The sequence below is a fragment of the Ylistrum balloti genome, unplaced genomic scaffold, assembly GCF_031769215.1.
Source record: "Ylistrum balloti isolate Yb309-2 unplaced genomic scaffold, AGI_CSIRO_Ybal_v1 Utg371922, whole genome shotgun sequence".
In the NCBI taxonomy this organism is placed as follows: domain Eukaryota; kingdom Metazoa; phylum Mollusca; class Bivalvia; order Pectinida; family Pectinidae; genus Ylistrum; species Ylistrum balloti.
In genome coordinates, this window is record NW_026782944.1 from 13,053 (window position 1) to 27,979 (window position 14,927).

The 14,927-nt window shown below is 41.8% G+C and overlaps 1 protein-coding gene and 1 non-coding gene across 2 annotated transcripts; both read right to left on the minus strand.

The window, feature by feature from the left end:
• Nucleotides 1-11,669: 11,669 nt before the first annotated feature.
• On the minus strand, nt 11,670-11,743 carry Trnar-ccu (transfer RNA arginine (anticodon CCU)). Its single transcript has one exon. It is a non-coding gene; the product is annotated as a tRNA-Arg (tRNA).
• Nucleotides 11,744-11,774: 31 nt separating this feature from the next.
• On the minus strand, nt 11,775-12,302 carry LOC132563918 (adenine phosphoribosyltransferase-like). The gene has a single exon (XM_060228677.1). It carries the CDS (start codon nt 12,300-12,302, stop codon nt 11,775-11,777), a length of 528 nt encoding a protein of 175 aa, XP_060084660.1.
• Nucleotides 12,303-14,927: the final 2,625 nt, after the last annotated feature.

The following is a 14,927-nucleotide window of genomic DNA, read 5'->3' on the forward strand; positions in this document are numbered from 1 at the left end:
ACATATATTGCCAGCCCCTCACGCAATTGCCGAAGAGAATGTCGTCCAGGTAAAACAACAGCAAGTAACCAAAAGACAAATACAGCGGAAAGAACAAAAGTAAGCAAAAATATAACCGTATCTTTTTGTTGTTCTAACAGAAGGTTTATCGCATCTAAACGGTACGCTGGCTGTTGTTTTTTTACTAATTTAGATATTGTTTTGACATAGGCGACAGCATAACGCGCCCTCCCCTCCTCCTGCCAACCAGCTTGGAAGCTAGCTGTCTCTACAACAGCTATAAAAGATTCTATCTTATTAGTTAGGCATGTAACACGATGGAGGAGACAGGGATTACTAGACCGAAAATCTACTTGCTCCAGTGCCTCAATTTCAGCAAGCAATGTCCGGTATTGTAAAGTGTGTAAAGAAACAATAGCGACAACAATACAAATAGCATACGTTATAACAAGTGCTAATAATTGGACACGTAATTGATTACGAAACAATAGTCATAACCTTATAATTAAAGCGTTTTATCCTGTATATTGTTTACATGCTAGGCGTAAATTTGCTGTTTCTTAAAGATATTTTTATCTTTACTCTTAATAACTAAATAGCTGTTGTAGCACTTGACCTGGATCAGCAACAAGATTCCAAAAAGTCCAAACAATAGCTCCAGAAATTAAAAAAGGACCAAAAGGAATTTTTGTTTGTAGCCCTGAACGTTGTTCAAGTAGTGCTATCGAACCAACAATAGCACCGATAACACTCCCAAAAAAAATCGTAAAATAAACACCAGAAACACCAACAAAAGCACCTATCCCGGCCAAAAGTTTAACATCTCCTAAACCTAAACCTTCCTGACCACGAAACAAGAAATATAGTTGACGAAGAAGCAACAAAATACCGGGGCCTAACAACACATCTACAACCACAGGCATAAAAGCACGTTCCAGAAAATACAATTGAACAACGCACCCAACAACAACTAATTGATACGTTAGACTATTGGGCAAAATATAATAATCTAAGTCAATGTGTGCTAAAACAATCAAAACACAAATAAAATAGGCAAGCACCACAAATTGAAACGTACTTGAGACTGAAACAGCAAGAGAAGCAAAAACAATTGCTGTTAAAAGTTCTACAGCCGGATAACGTACAGAAATCGGATACAAACATGACCCACAGCGCCCACGTAAGACAAGCCAGCTAACAATAGGAATGTTCTGATACCAACGAATTGGAGTAAAACAGTTAGGGCACCGTGATCCCGGTGTAAAAAGGCTATCACCAAACGGTACTCGATGTATAACAACATTTAAAAAAGAACCGATACAAGCCCCAAGAAAAATGATGACTCCTACCATAAATGGAGAATTAGACATAACTTAAGTTCCAGTAACGAAAATTAATACAACAACGCAGAAAAACTAATGGTAAACGTTACCGGAGATAAGCACTTAAGCTTATCTCATATACTCAGAATCGTAATAATGATAAATATACACCTTCTGAACAACATCATCCTGGCCTTCACTATATTTAATAGCGGCTAGCAATGGACGTAATTCCGAAATCACAAAAGGCCGGGAAATCCCCCAAATAACCTCGGCACCTTTAGCCAGAAATAGCACTTGCCCCGTACCTATCCCCATACCCGTATCTATGGTCAACTGATCAGGTGTAATACTAATAATGAGAACCTCTGTTTGGTCGTACTCACTTAAATCTACTTCTATTTGGGGCTGTTCTTCATTAGCCTGGACAACAACGGACCAGGGTAATGCCAAGGTTAATAACAATACACTTAGAATCATAACTAGTTTGTCATATTTCATAAGCTGGCTCCTTGTATTATCGATCATCTATTTTTACTTGGATCTTTAAGTTCACCAATACGAATCAGGTACTCCCTATACTTTTCATAGGAAGAATCACCTCCTTCACCAGATCCATTCGAAAAGGGAACACCTTGTTGACTACTGGATGAACCTTTGGAACCGGAAGAAGAAGATCTCTTTTGAGCTGCCGATGCTGATATTGCTTTAGACCTTGCAGCCCTAGCCTCTCTTGCAAGCTGTCGGTTTGTCCGTGCCTGAATTTCACCAACATCACGTAAATCAGTAGAACGTCCATCTGGCTCAATACCAGGAATGCCATCACGCATTACTCTAGTAACCATAATGAGCTTAGCAACTTTCTGTTTACCAAGTTTAGTAAATTTGATCGAAGCAATAGTTTGCCTAGATGATGTAATTTTTGTTTGTCTTCCAGCATTCCAAATCACACGTGACTCAGGATGGCGTGTAATTGTTTGCCCTCTAAATATCTGTACGTGATTCGAGGATATAGCCGAAATAGGTACGTTTTGTAAATCAAACTGAATCTCGTCAAGCCCTTCTTCTGCTTGAGCTGAAGAACTACTGACCAAGAATAAACATACAATAAAATAAAAAAAACGATTATTTAAGATAAAACTCATTTTAACTCCAGTGGTGTCATAAGATTTTGTATACCATCTATTGGTGACTCAAACAAAGGATTATTATCTAAACGTAAGGCCCCACCACTCTGACTAATCAATAGTTTCTGACCAACACCCTGTACTTTCGCCTCACCTACACCCATATCAAGAGGATCACCATGAAGTAAACCTATTTCGGGGTCCAACAACCATAACTTTGAACTTCCAATAGAATCACAAGGCGATCCACTAGGCGTAAATGACGTAAAGGCTATACTACCAGAGCCTGCGGCAGCTGGTGGGTTAATCACACGCTCTAAATTATCATCAAAGACAATACGCCAACTACCACTAGCTTGGACTAACTGAGTTAGTTGCATAATATCTGTAATATCCGTTTCCACACCCCCTGCTCGTGACTTACAACCAGATCTGAGCTCAAAGGTCTCAGGATCCAGAGAACAATCAATTAACAGAAGAGGATCTTCGGGAGCGTATGAGGTATTCGCAGAAGGAATACATGTTGCATTGTTCCAACAGGGGTCACGTAATCTAAATATCATATTCGTATCAACAATACCCGCATCTGCGGTATCAAAATAGTGCCCAGTACCACCAAACAAATGGACATCCCAATCCCCCGATAATTCATTGGTACGTCCTGTCTGCCCAATTTCAGTCGAAAAAGGTCCATAGGTTTCAAACAGCTGAGAAACTTGCCAACTGCCTGGATCTGAACCATATTTAAGACTTTGGCTAGCTCCATTGGTTGTCATTCGCAATATCCGTCCCTTACGGTCTCCATCAACAAAGGACATCATCGGAAAATAAATAACATCTGTAGAAAAATTCACATGAGGCTCTCCCGCTTCAAAGGGATAACCGACATCTAAAGCCAATGGTTTCGGAAAAAACTCACCATGGCGATCTGTATCACTGCCATAACGAGGAATAGCCGTCGACACATTAGCCGTCGAACCAAGATTTTTAACCGTACTAAAAACACAATTACTATTAGCGGGGTTCGCTCTTGCATCTAAATGCTGTATATAAATTTTTGGAGTTGTCGCATTCGTATGACGATAATTTTCTGAGCCACTACCAAAAACTAACCACCAACAAGATTTAAGAGGGTCCTCTGATGACGATGGACTGGCATTATTTATATCTGATTGCGTCCTTGCTAGTACCGGAGGATTCAAAAAGCCTGACGTATTAGCCAAACTAGTAGAAGACGACTCATCAGGTACGGTTAATTCAAAAATAGGCACAGGATTATTATGGTCTGTAATGTCTAAAACCAAAATATACGGATACAATCTCTCTTGATGAGTATTAATAGGTCGACACCCAACCCGACCATTCACAACCAAAATCGTCCCCCAGCCCTTATAGTGCGGAGCGGGTGCATTATCTGGAAAAATTTGAGCGTGGAATGTCTGAAGGTCACCATCAGCAAAATAAGTATGACAATAGTCCGCTGTAGGCAACCACTTTAAATGACCTAATGCCGGCTTGGGAATATACATCCAAATCTCTTCACCAACCTCATATTGTGAACCAGCATCATAATACCCTTCAACGGTACGGTTATCCGTTGTATCTGGGTCCGTGTTTGTAAAAGAACCTAAATGAAAGGCATGAATACCACCATCATTAGCTCCAACCACAACCATATCTGGCTGCTGCGTAACACCAGTCAAAAACTCTACATAATCTGGTAACTGCCCAGGAAACTTTTCATGCCAACGACTAACAGGCTCTCTAATAATAACAGGTGTACTGCGCACAATATCAGCTAACTTCCAAACCTTATTTTCGCCATTAAGCGTATAGGTACGTGGACGCCAGTCTGTACGATCTACGCCACGCACATAATCAATTAAAGAAACCGCTTCGTCTTCTTCTTGATTTTGGTTACGCTGCCAAAAAGCCAATATCCGTGTACACCAATGCCGCCACCATCCATATCCTGTAATACCCCACTCCCGTAAATGCTCTTCACCACAGGTTAATGGCTGTGCACGAGAAAAATCTACCTGACGATGATTTCTACCCCAGGTACAATCGTGATTGTTATAACTCATACATTCAATATCACCCGTTGAATTCATACGCCACAGCAGCCGATAACCTGTCCCGCCATTAAAAATCCACTCATCGGCATCGGTATGATCATCTGTATTAACATAGGGGTCATTAGGATTATCAGGATCAAAAAAGAGACGCCGAAATTCTTCCACATTCGCAGCAGTAAAATCGACACGATCATCTGCCGTTAACTTTGCATAGGCAACATTTGAATCATCATCTGTTGTATAGGCTTTAGTGTGGGTATAAATATTACGGGTTGCTGGATCACGATCCCATAATTTTACACCTGCTTCAAAAACACCGGGAACTTCCTCAACCCGAGTACGACGATGCCAGCCATCGGTACCAACAAGAAACTTCTGGCCATCTGGCTGATCATTAGGATCATTAGGATCAACATCGTGATAGTAAAGCGCAAAGGTTTCACTCTCAGCAACATCATAGGTATATTCAATAATAGAATCTTCCGACAAGACTAACTCACGGTCTGGTGTCGTAGTACCATCATCAGCACGCAAATTACCATATTTATCTAACCAAATACCATTTAAATACCCAACCCAACGTGCCACCAATTGCCCATTAAAACTTGACCATTCCGACCGCAAGAAAGACCGTACTGCAACCCCTTCATTTTGGCTACCACTGGTCCGAACAGAAGCAGAAGAACCTGAATAGGTCTGATTTAAGGCTAAAATAACAGCATCCCGAATAGCGTCTTCGACCTCGTCACCTTCATCAACTAAAAAGAAACCATCAGGTACACCATCATTATTAGTATCGTATTCTTCCGGAGACGATGGCCCCGGAATATCATCACGTTCTTCAAAAGCACCATTAATGGCACTAGCCCAGGTCAACCAACGCCCAATCCAAGATCGATCAAAAGTATATAGCCAAAAAGATGTTAGGGTCTGATCCCCAACTAAATCTGGCCGTAAATCTGTTGTATTAAAATACAACGCAGCATCGTCAAGATAATCATTCTGACAACAAGGGTGACCCCACGTAGGCCAAACAAGCGGCGGCCACTCAGGAACTGCCGGGTGAGCCCCACCACCAGCAACCGTATTAACCCCCTGGCCAGCATTAACTTGCGGCCAATCTGGATAAACAACTCTGTTATTAGGTTCATGTCCATCACCATCGGCATCAAGGCTGTCAGCACCATATTCATTCACATAAGCTGTAAAATCACGGCCGTTCATATCACTCCAAGGTCGCCCATCGGTAATTACAATCACAAAACTTTTACGGCACGGTGTAAATTGCTGACTAGCCTCCCATTCAAAATAGGGATCTGTCGAAAATCCATCCGTACGACTATTAGGAGCGACTAAATTAAACTCATTATTCTGAAAAATAGGACCATCAAAACGATGCAACTGGCCAACCGTTGCTAATGCTTCCTGAGTAGGAGTTCCACGGTTAGCCGGCTGATTACGAATCCTGTTGACTAAATCTGCCATGGGCTGCCCATGATAATGACTCCAAATTCCTCCAGAATTCCAAGGGTGAAAGAAAACTAATCCCCAACGTGCTTCATCACCCATATTTTGCACAATTCCTTCTGGATTTGTCGGAGCATCAACACGTAAAGCACCAGCATTTGGATTACAAAGATTCCGATTACCTGACCATCTACAACGTATGCCTGTATTGGTATTCAAAAAGCGATCAACGGAACTCATACGCATCTGACCCTGGGCAAAACAACCATTGTTGTTACTTGCATGAGAGTGAATCCGAGTTCCCCCACTCCAGCGACTACAACGGTGCCGGTGGGCCCCCTGATCAGCATCATTACATGTTGGCAGCCCTCGTAAATCTATATAATTTTGCCAATTAGGAAACCCTTGAGTATTAGTTGGAGCTCGGTTAATATGAACGCCAGCACTTCGGGGTAAGTCTGTATAGGGTGACGGATCAAAACAATAATCCTGCTGGGGAATCCAGTTAGCAGCAATATCATAGAAGGTATACCCACGAGTTGCGTCCCAACGCCCCCCTGTTAGAACCTCTTTAGCAACCTCTGCCCGTGTTGTAAAAGCCCAGTTCATAAAATTACCAGAAAAGGCATACCCACCATTGATACCTTCATTACAAGAACCATCTGGTTGGATATCAGTAGCAACACCATCTGTTGTTTCAAAACGGCGATCCATATGGTTAGCCTGGCTACTCCAGCGATAACATTTGGTATTATCAAAATAACCAACATACCCCCTACCTGGCAGATAGGTACGTTCTTCAATAGGCCCACCTGAATCTGTATAACTGCCCGCTCGCATCGAACCAGAGTCATCGATGATAAATGTAATGTTCGGCCTTACCTGACTACTAATAAAGGGCGGCACATGACAATAAGCTGGGTCCATCGGCGAAAGCCCACTAGCTGGCTGAGCAATTGCACAGACAAATAGTACCATTAGGATAGCTTTGACCTTCCAACCGGTTGGTCTTAGTTGTAAATTATCCATCGCTATACCTCCTAAAATCATATATCCACTGTCTATACTGTCGACAACATTGCATAAAACCTAAATCACCGCACCTTGGCACAAGATCAACCTGAATGTTTAACAACATATTCATTTCAGTTTTACCGGCCTTTGAATAATCTGCATACCACTTAACTTTGACTCTGCCTCTGGATTCTCCTCTATCTCTGAAGATCCGCCACTATGACTCACTATTAAACTGTTTCCTACACTCGTTATCCGTGCCTCACCTACTACATCTACCAAACTCGTCGTCGGATCATTCTGAATTAATCCTATCTCTGGATCTAGTATCCATAACTTAGATCGGCCCGCTAAATCACACGCCGATCCCGTCGGAATATATGACGTAAATGCTATTCCCCCTGTCCCAAATCTCGACGCCGTCGGAGGATGGATCACTCGCTCTAACGGATCACTAAACTCTATTCGCCAACTTCCTATCGTCTCTATCCGCCTCGTCAATTCCAAGATGTCACTATACGGTGTCGTCACTCCCCCTGACTCTAACTTACATCCCGACGATAACTCCAATGACTGCTCATCCAAATAACAGTCTATTAATCTTCCTGGATCCGACGGCCCTATACTCGTTAATGCCGGGGCACTCGATGACTCAGGATCACAACTACCATTATCCCAACACGGATCCCTCAATCGAAATATCATATTCGTATCCATCATCGATGCATCTGACGACGTATAGTAATGCCCCGTTCCTCCAAATAAATGTACTTCCCACTGATTACTGTAACTATTTACGCGCCCCACCTGCGCTAACTCCGCCGAAAACGAACCATAACTCTCAAATAACTGCGATACCTCCCAATTATTTGGATCCGATCCATACTTCTCATTCTGACTCGAGCCATTCGTCGTCATTCGCAAGATCCGTCCCTTACGATCTCCACTACTTGCAAACGATGTCATCGGAAAATAAATCACATCTGTCGAAAAGTTCACACGCGGCGTTAAGGATGCCATATCTCTTGGATAACCTACATCCAACGCTAACGGCTTAATGAAAAATTCCTTACTAATACTCGTATCTCCGTAATAACGTGGGATCGATCTCGATACTTTCAACGACGCATCTGTCTCTAATTCCTTCACCGTACTAAATACACAACTACTATTGGCTGCACTCGGACGGGCATCTAGATGCTGGATGTATATCTTCGGTGAAGCCGCATCCGAATGATCATAATTCTCCGCTCCTGTTCCAAATATTAACCACCAACAATCTTTACTTGAATCCTCTAATGAGGATGGGGTTCCACTATTGGTATCTGCTTGGGTTCTTGCTAACACTGGCGCATTCAAAAACCCTGCCTTATTTGCTAGGCTTGTCGTGGTAACTTCATCGGGGATTGTTAATTCTAATATCGGTACTGGATTGTCATGATCTGTTATGTCTAATACTAAAATATAAGGATACAATCTCTCTTGATGCGTGTTGATCGGTTTACAGCCGACACGTCCATTTACAACCAAGATCGTCCCCCACCCTTTATAATGCGAACTACCTCGCATACTTCCTAGGTTATCTGGAAAAATGTTAGCGTGAAATACTTGTACTTCTCCATCGGCAAAATACGTATGACAATAGTCTAAAGTCGGTAACCACTTTAGCTGTCCTAACGCTGGCTTCGGAATATACATCCACAGCTCTTCTCCTACACTATATGAGGAGCCTGAATCATAGTAGGCTTCTACTATTCGTGAATCTGTTTGGTCTGGATCTACATTTCTAAAGGTTCCTAAATGAAAGGCATGAATACCTCCATCATTGGCGCCAACGACAACCATATCTGCTTCTCCTGTTACGCGTTTTAAAAACTCCGTGTAATCAGGAAACTCACCGGGAAATTTCTCTTTCCAGGGACTTACTGGTTCTCTTACTATTGTTGGGGTACTTCTAAAAATATCTCCTAGTTTCCAAACCTTATCTACTCCATTGATACGATATTTCCGTGGACGCCAACCTGTCTTATCTTCTCCTCGGATATACTTCACTAGATCTTGGGCTTCTAACTCCCCCGCTGGGGTTGTTACTTCTGGATCACTCGCATTATCTGGATCAAACATTAGGTTGGTAAAGTGGGTGACATTGCCTGCTGTAAAATCTAATCGATCTGTCGCGCCCAATTTTGCGTAGGCTATCTTAGAGCTAGAATCTTTGGTATACGCTTTAGTATGGGTATAGATTTTTCGTGTTGCTGGATCTTGTTCCCAGAGTTTACGACCTGCATCTAGAACGCCAGGGACGTCTTCGACGAGTGTCTTTTTATGCCACCCATTGGTACCGGGAAGGATAAACTTTTGGCCATCGGGTAGATCATTAGGATTGCTAGGATCGACATCGTGATAGTAGAGAGCATAGGTTTCTTCATCACTAACGGAGTATTGATATTCGATAATTGAATCTTCTGCTAAGACTAACTGCCCATCGGCAGAAGCAACCCCACGACTATCATCAGCACGTATGTTTCCATATTTATCTAGCCACAGTCCATTTAGATACCCAATCCAGCGTGTTGTTAGGGAGCCGTCATCACTCTTCCATTCTGGTTTTAGAAAGGACCTAATGGCAACACCTTCATTTTGTGTTCCACCAGACAAGACTACTGCTGGTGAACCAGAAAAGGCTTGATTGCGTAATGCAGATACTGTTCTTTGTAACGTCTCTTCAACTTGATCTCCTTGCTCTGCTAAGAAGAAGCCATCGGGAACGCCATCGTTATTCTCGTCATATTCTTCAGGTGCAGAAGGACCAGGAATACCATCCTTCTCGACAAATGCTCCATTAATTGCGCTGGCCCACATTAACCATTTAGCGTTAACTGTTGCACTAAACGTATAGACAAAAAAGGATGTAATAGTCTGCTTACCTGCCATATTAGGATCATTGGGACGTAAATCTTCAGTATGAAAATAGTAGGCAGCATCATCTAAAAAATCATGTACAGGCCTTTCTGCAGGGTGGCCCCAGCTAGGATAAGCAGCTGGAGGCCATTGAGGAATGGCAAGATTAGGTTCTCCAGAATGCTTAAAGGTTACACCATCGCCAGGGCCAATGTTACTGCCATTGGGGTACATTTGTAATTTGACAAACGCTTCGTGTCCATCACCATCAGTATCGGTAATACTTAGACCAAACTCTCCAATGTAGGCTAGATAATCAGGGTCTGCTGTATATGTATGAAGGTCACTATCAGGCATACTTAAGTAATAACCCATATCTTCATTAGGTTCTCCGTCAGTCATCGTCACAACAAATGTTTGACGACAAGGTACATACTGTTTACTACCTTCCCATTCAAAATAAGGATCAGTTGAAAAACCATTCGGGTCATGAATCAACTCAAACTCATCACTACCCCGAAAAATAGGTGCTTTAAAACGATGTAGTTGAATAACCGTAATAAAACTTTCTAATGTTGATGTTGCACCATTGGGTCTTAAATCACGAATCTTTGTAACCATATCATTAACAGGTTGTCCTAAATAGTGGCGCCAACGGCCACCCCGTGCGTCTCCCCCAAAAGTTGCTAGCCCTAACCGAGATTCGGGAGCAAGATCCTGAATAACACCTTGGGGGTTTTCGGGAGAATCAATACGTAAGGCTCCAGGATTGGGGTTACATGTATTACCAAATAGATCGTCTCTACGACATTGGATACCGTTACCATTTTTTACAAAAACATCAATTGAGCTTACATGGACATTTGGATGGGTTACAGGATATTGATCAGGGTTTCCATTAGTTGCACTTTCATAGAGGCTTGGATCACAGGTCGGCATGCTACGTAACTCGATAAACATCCCATCGGCTACATGGTATGGTAGTTTTTGACCTGAACGACGTTGAGAACGGTCGATATGAACTGCTGGACTAGATGGCAAATCAGTATATGGGGAAGGATCAAAGCAGTCTCTAAACTTCCCAAAGTTATCTCGCTCCAATTCTTGCACTCTTCGTGTAGCATCCCATTTGGCACCCGTTAGAACATGCTGGACAAGTTCTAAACGTGTCATATAAGCATAGTTCATAAAGTTGCCAGAAAAAGCATAACCACCATTGGTCAATTCATCACAAGAGCCATCGGCTTGAACTTTAGTACTGGCATCTATTGTTGTTTCAAAACGACGGTCCTCATAATTGCTATGGCTGCTCCAACGATAGCATCTAGTGGGGTCAAATGTTCCTGTATACGTAACTTGCGGTTGAAAAATATAAGGTTCAAATGCATGTGCTCGGGACCCCATAGATCCTGATGTATCTAGTAGAAAGGTAACATTTGGTTTTTGTAATGTTCCAGCATTGGCAAAGTAAGGAGCGTTACAATAACTCGTATCCATTGGCGCAAGGCCGGTTGCTGGCTTTGCCGCCATGCAAAGAAATATAACAATAAAACTTTTGCGTCTCCAAAGATTTGTTGGCTCTTTTAAATTCCTCATTGTCATTATTCCTTAGTCCTTAAACATTTTCTTGTAGCGTAACGACTTTATTATTATATTCCAAACTGAACAATGGTTTCTACTTAATTTTTACTTTTTTATACCTAAGATTGGCTTTCTATTTAGTGTCTTTATCTACAAAACTATTCTGGTCAGGAAATTATTGCCCTTGGCAGGACTCGAACCTGCTACCTATCGCTTAGGAGGCGATCGCTCTATCCTGATGAGCTACAAGGGCATTAGGCATTATGTTTAGGCTATTTTATTGGTTATGCTTCAATTTGAATTAAGGATTTGACTTGTAGGTCCCCCAACTGTTCCCGACCATTGAGTGCCATTAATTCAAGTAGAAAGGAACAACCGATAATCTGTGCATGATATTGTTTGACAAGCTTAATTGTTGCGGCGACTGTTCCACCTGTTGCTAATAGGTCGTCGACAATTAGAACACGCTGCCCTGGTTGACAAGCATCGACATGCATTTCTAGTGTAGCGCTGGCATATTCTAAATCGTAGGTTGTCGATATTGTTTTAAAAGGTAATTTATTGGCTTTGCGTACTAAGGTAAGTCCAACGCCAAGTTTATAGGCTAGAGCACTACCGAGCAGAAACCCTCTGGCATCAATTGCAACGAGCGTATCTATTTTCGCATTTTTCCAACTATTTGCGATGCGTTCTATGGTCTCTTTAAATGCGTATGGTTGTTGCAGTAGTGTGGTTATGTCATAAAACATAATTCCTGGTTTGGGAAAGTCGGGAACAAGCCTAATATGTTCTAAAAGATCACCATTGTCCATGATTGGTATTATTCTATTTTTTTACTGTTGTTCTGTTCTTCCCCAAAGCAACTAACATACCGAAAAGCATCACAGCGCCACCGATCCAAATCCACATGACTAAGGGGTTAAGGTGAAATCTAAAAACACCGATTCCACTTTGGGGGTCTTCACTCAGAAAAATAAGATACAGGTCTGCTGCTAAATTAGACCAAATTGCAACTTCTGTACTTGTTTCTTCACGAGCACCTAGGTATTGACGTTTTTCAGGCCACATTTGAAGACTGTCGCCATCTTGGCGAACAACATCAAAAAGTGCTGTTTGACTTGCGTAATCAGGTCTATTACGTATCGTTATTGATTTAAGTCTTATATCGTAACCAGCAAATTGTGCTGACTCTCCAGGACGTAAGGAGACTTGATCCTGTTGGGCAAAAAAGTTACCGGTAATACCAATAAAAATAAGAATGACTCCAATATGAACTATATATCCACCATAGCGTCGCCGATTACGTGCAATTAAATTTATTAGTGATGTTAAACGAGATTCTGCAAGCTGGCGAGACCGTGCCAAACTGCCACGCCAAAGTTCTAAAATAATGATTAAGGTAGCAAATAAGGCAAAGATATAAATGAAAACTGCATAAGGTTCACGAATTCCTAACAATAGAATTACGAAGCCACAAAAAATGGCTATCAAAAAAGGCAAGCCTAAATGACGCTTTACGGTAGACCAAGTCATTTTTCCCCAAGAGGCTACAGGCCCTACTGCCAACAATACAAGTAAGCCAACGCCTAATGGTGCATTGATACGATTAAAAAAAGGTGCACCAATTGTAATTTTTTGTCCCGTAACTAACTCGTTTAAGACAGGAAAGACGGTGCCCCAAAATGTTGCAAACATCAGCCCGAATAGCAACACATTATTAAAAATAAAGGCGCCTTCGCGGCTAATAGGACTACGTAGTTTTGGGCTGGTTGTTAAGACTGGTAAACGCCAATAAAGTAATCCGAGACCGATAACAACTGTTACCCCTAGATAAATTAAAAATAAGGGGCCAATGTTACTATCTGAAAAAGCATGAACACTTGAGACAATGCCACTACGTGTAAAAATGTACCGAATATTGTTAACCAGTACGTTAAAAGAACTAAAAGTACATTCCAAATTTTTAACATGTTCTTTTTTTCTTGAATCATGACAGAATGCAAGAAGGCTGTTCCTGTAAACCAAGGCATTAGCGCACTATTTTCGACAGGGTCCCATCCCCAATAGCCCCCCCAACCTAATTCAACATAAGCCCAGTTCGCACCTAAGATATTTCCTAATGTTAGAAACCCCCAGGCAACCAGTGTCCAAATTCGGGTTGTTCGAATCCAAGTTGAATCTAAACGGCCAGAGATTAATGCAGCTATGGCAAAGGCAAAGGGAATTGTAAACCCGGTAAACCCTAAGTAGAGTGTTGGCGGATGTAAAACCATTGCAGGGTTTTGTAATAACGGATTTAACCCTAAGCCATCAGGTGGAGTAAATGCAACACCACTGCTATCTATTAATGGTTTAAAAGGATTGGTTGTTAATAAAATAACTGTAATGAAAAAAAGTAAAACGCTGCTAATAACAGCAGCTACTAATGGTAATAGTTCTGTATCTGAACGTTTATGGCGCAACATAGCCACAGCACCAAAAATAGCGACAAGCCATCCCCAAAGTAACATACTGCCATCAAGACTCCCCCAAAAAGCACTAAATTTATAAAAGAGGGGCATGCTCTTTCGAGAGTTATATGCAACATATTGCACATCAAAGCGATCAAGTAAAAATGCAGTTACTAAAATAGCTGAACAAATTGTTAGAACGATACCATTGGCAATAACAGAACGTACCGCAGCTTGTTCCCAACGTTTATCTTGACGTAAAAAGCCTCCGATTCCAGCAATAATTGCAACGACGCTGAGAAAAATGGAGACTCCTAGCCCTATTGTTCCTGTCTGGAATGGATTCATGAGTCGTGTACTCTCTTAGAAGATTGTTCAGAAGAAAAATGCTGTTCATCATTTTTTAGATACTGCTGTTTACTTCGGACGATACTGGCGATATAAATAGCAAGTATAAGAAAAAAAGAACCATAGGCAGCAATAGCATATGTCACAAGTTATACCCTTCAGTGCGATCTTGAATTATACGATTCTGAGTACGTAATGCTGCTAGCCCAAAACCCAATACAGTTAAAAACAGGAGCATCAATAGTAGAGGCGTTATCATTTCTGGAGCCAGTCCACCGCCAAAATCTCCCTTGCGTAAGACTACAGGAAAAGGATGTAAACTTCGCCACCACAGAACAGATAAATGAATAATAGGTATATCGGCAAAGGCAAAAATTGCTAAAATGGCGCTGGCCCTAGCAGTCCAACCGTCATTACCACGCGCCATGCGTAACAGGTGGTAAGCTCCATACAGTAACCAGAGTAATAATGTTGTCGTTAGACGAGGTTCCCAAACCCACCAGGTTCCCCAAATGGGTTTTGCCCAAATTGGTCCTGTAATCAAAACTCCTGTTAGATATAAAAAGCCAACACTAGCAAGTCCATGGCCTGCCTGATCCCAAAAACGCTTTTTTGTAATCAAATAGAAAATACCGACAA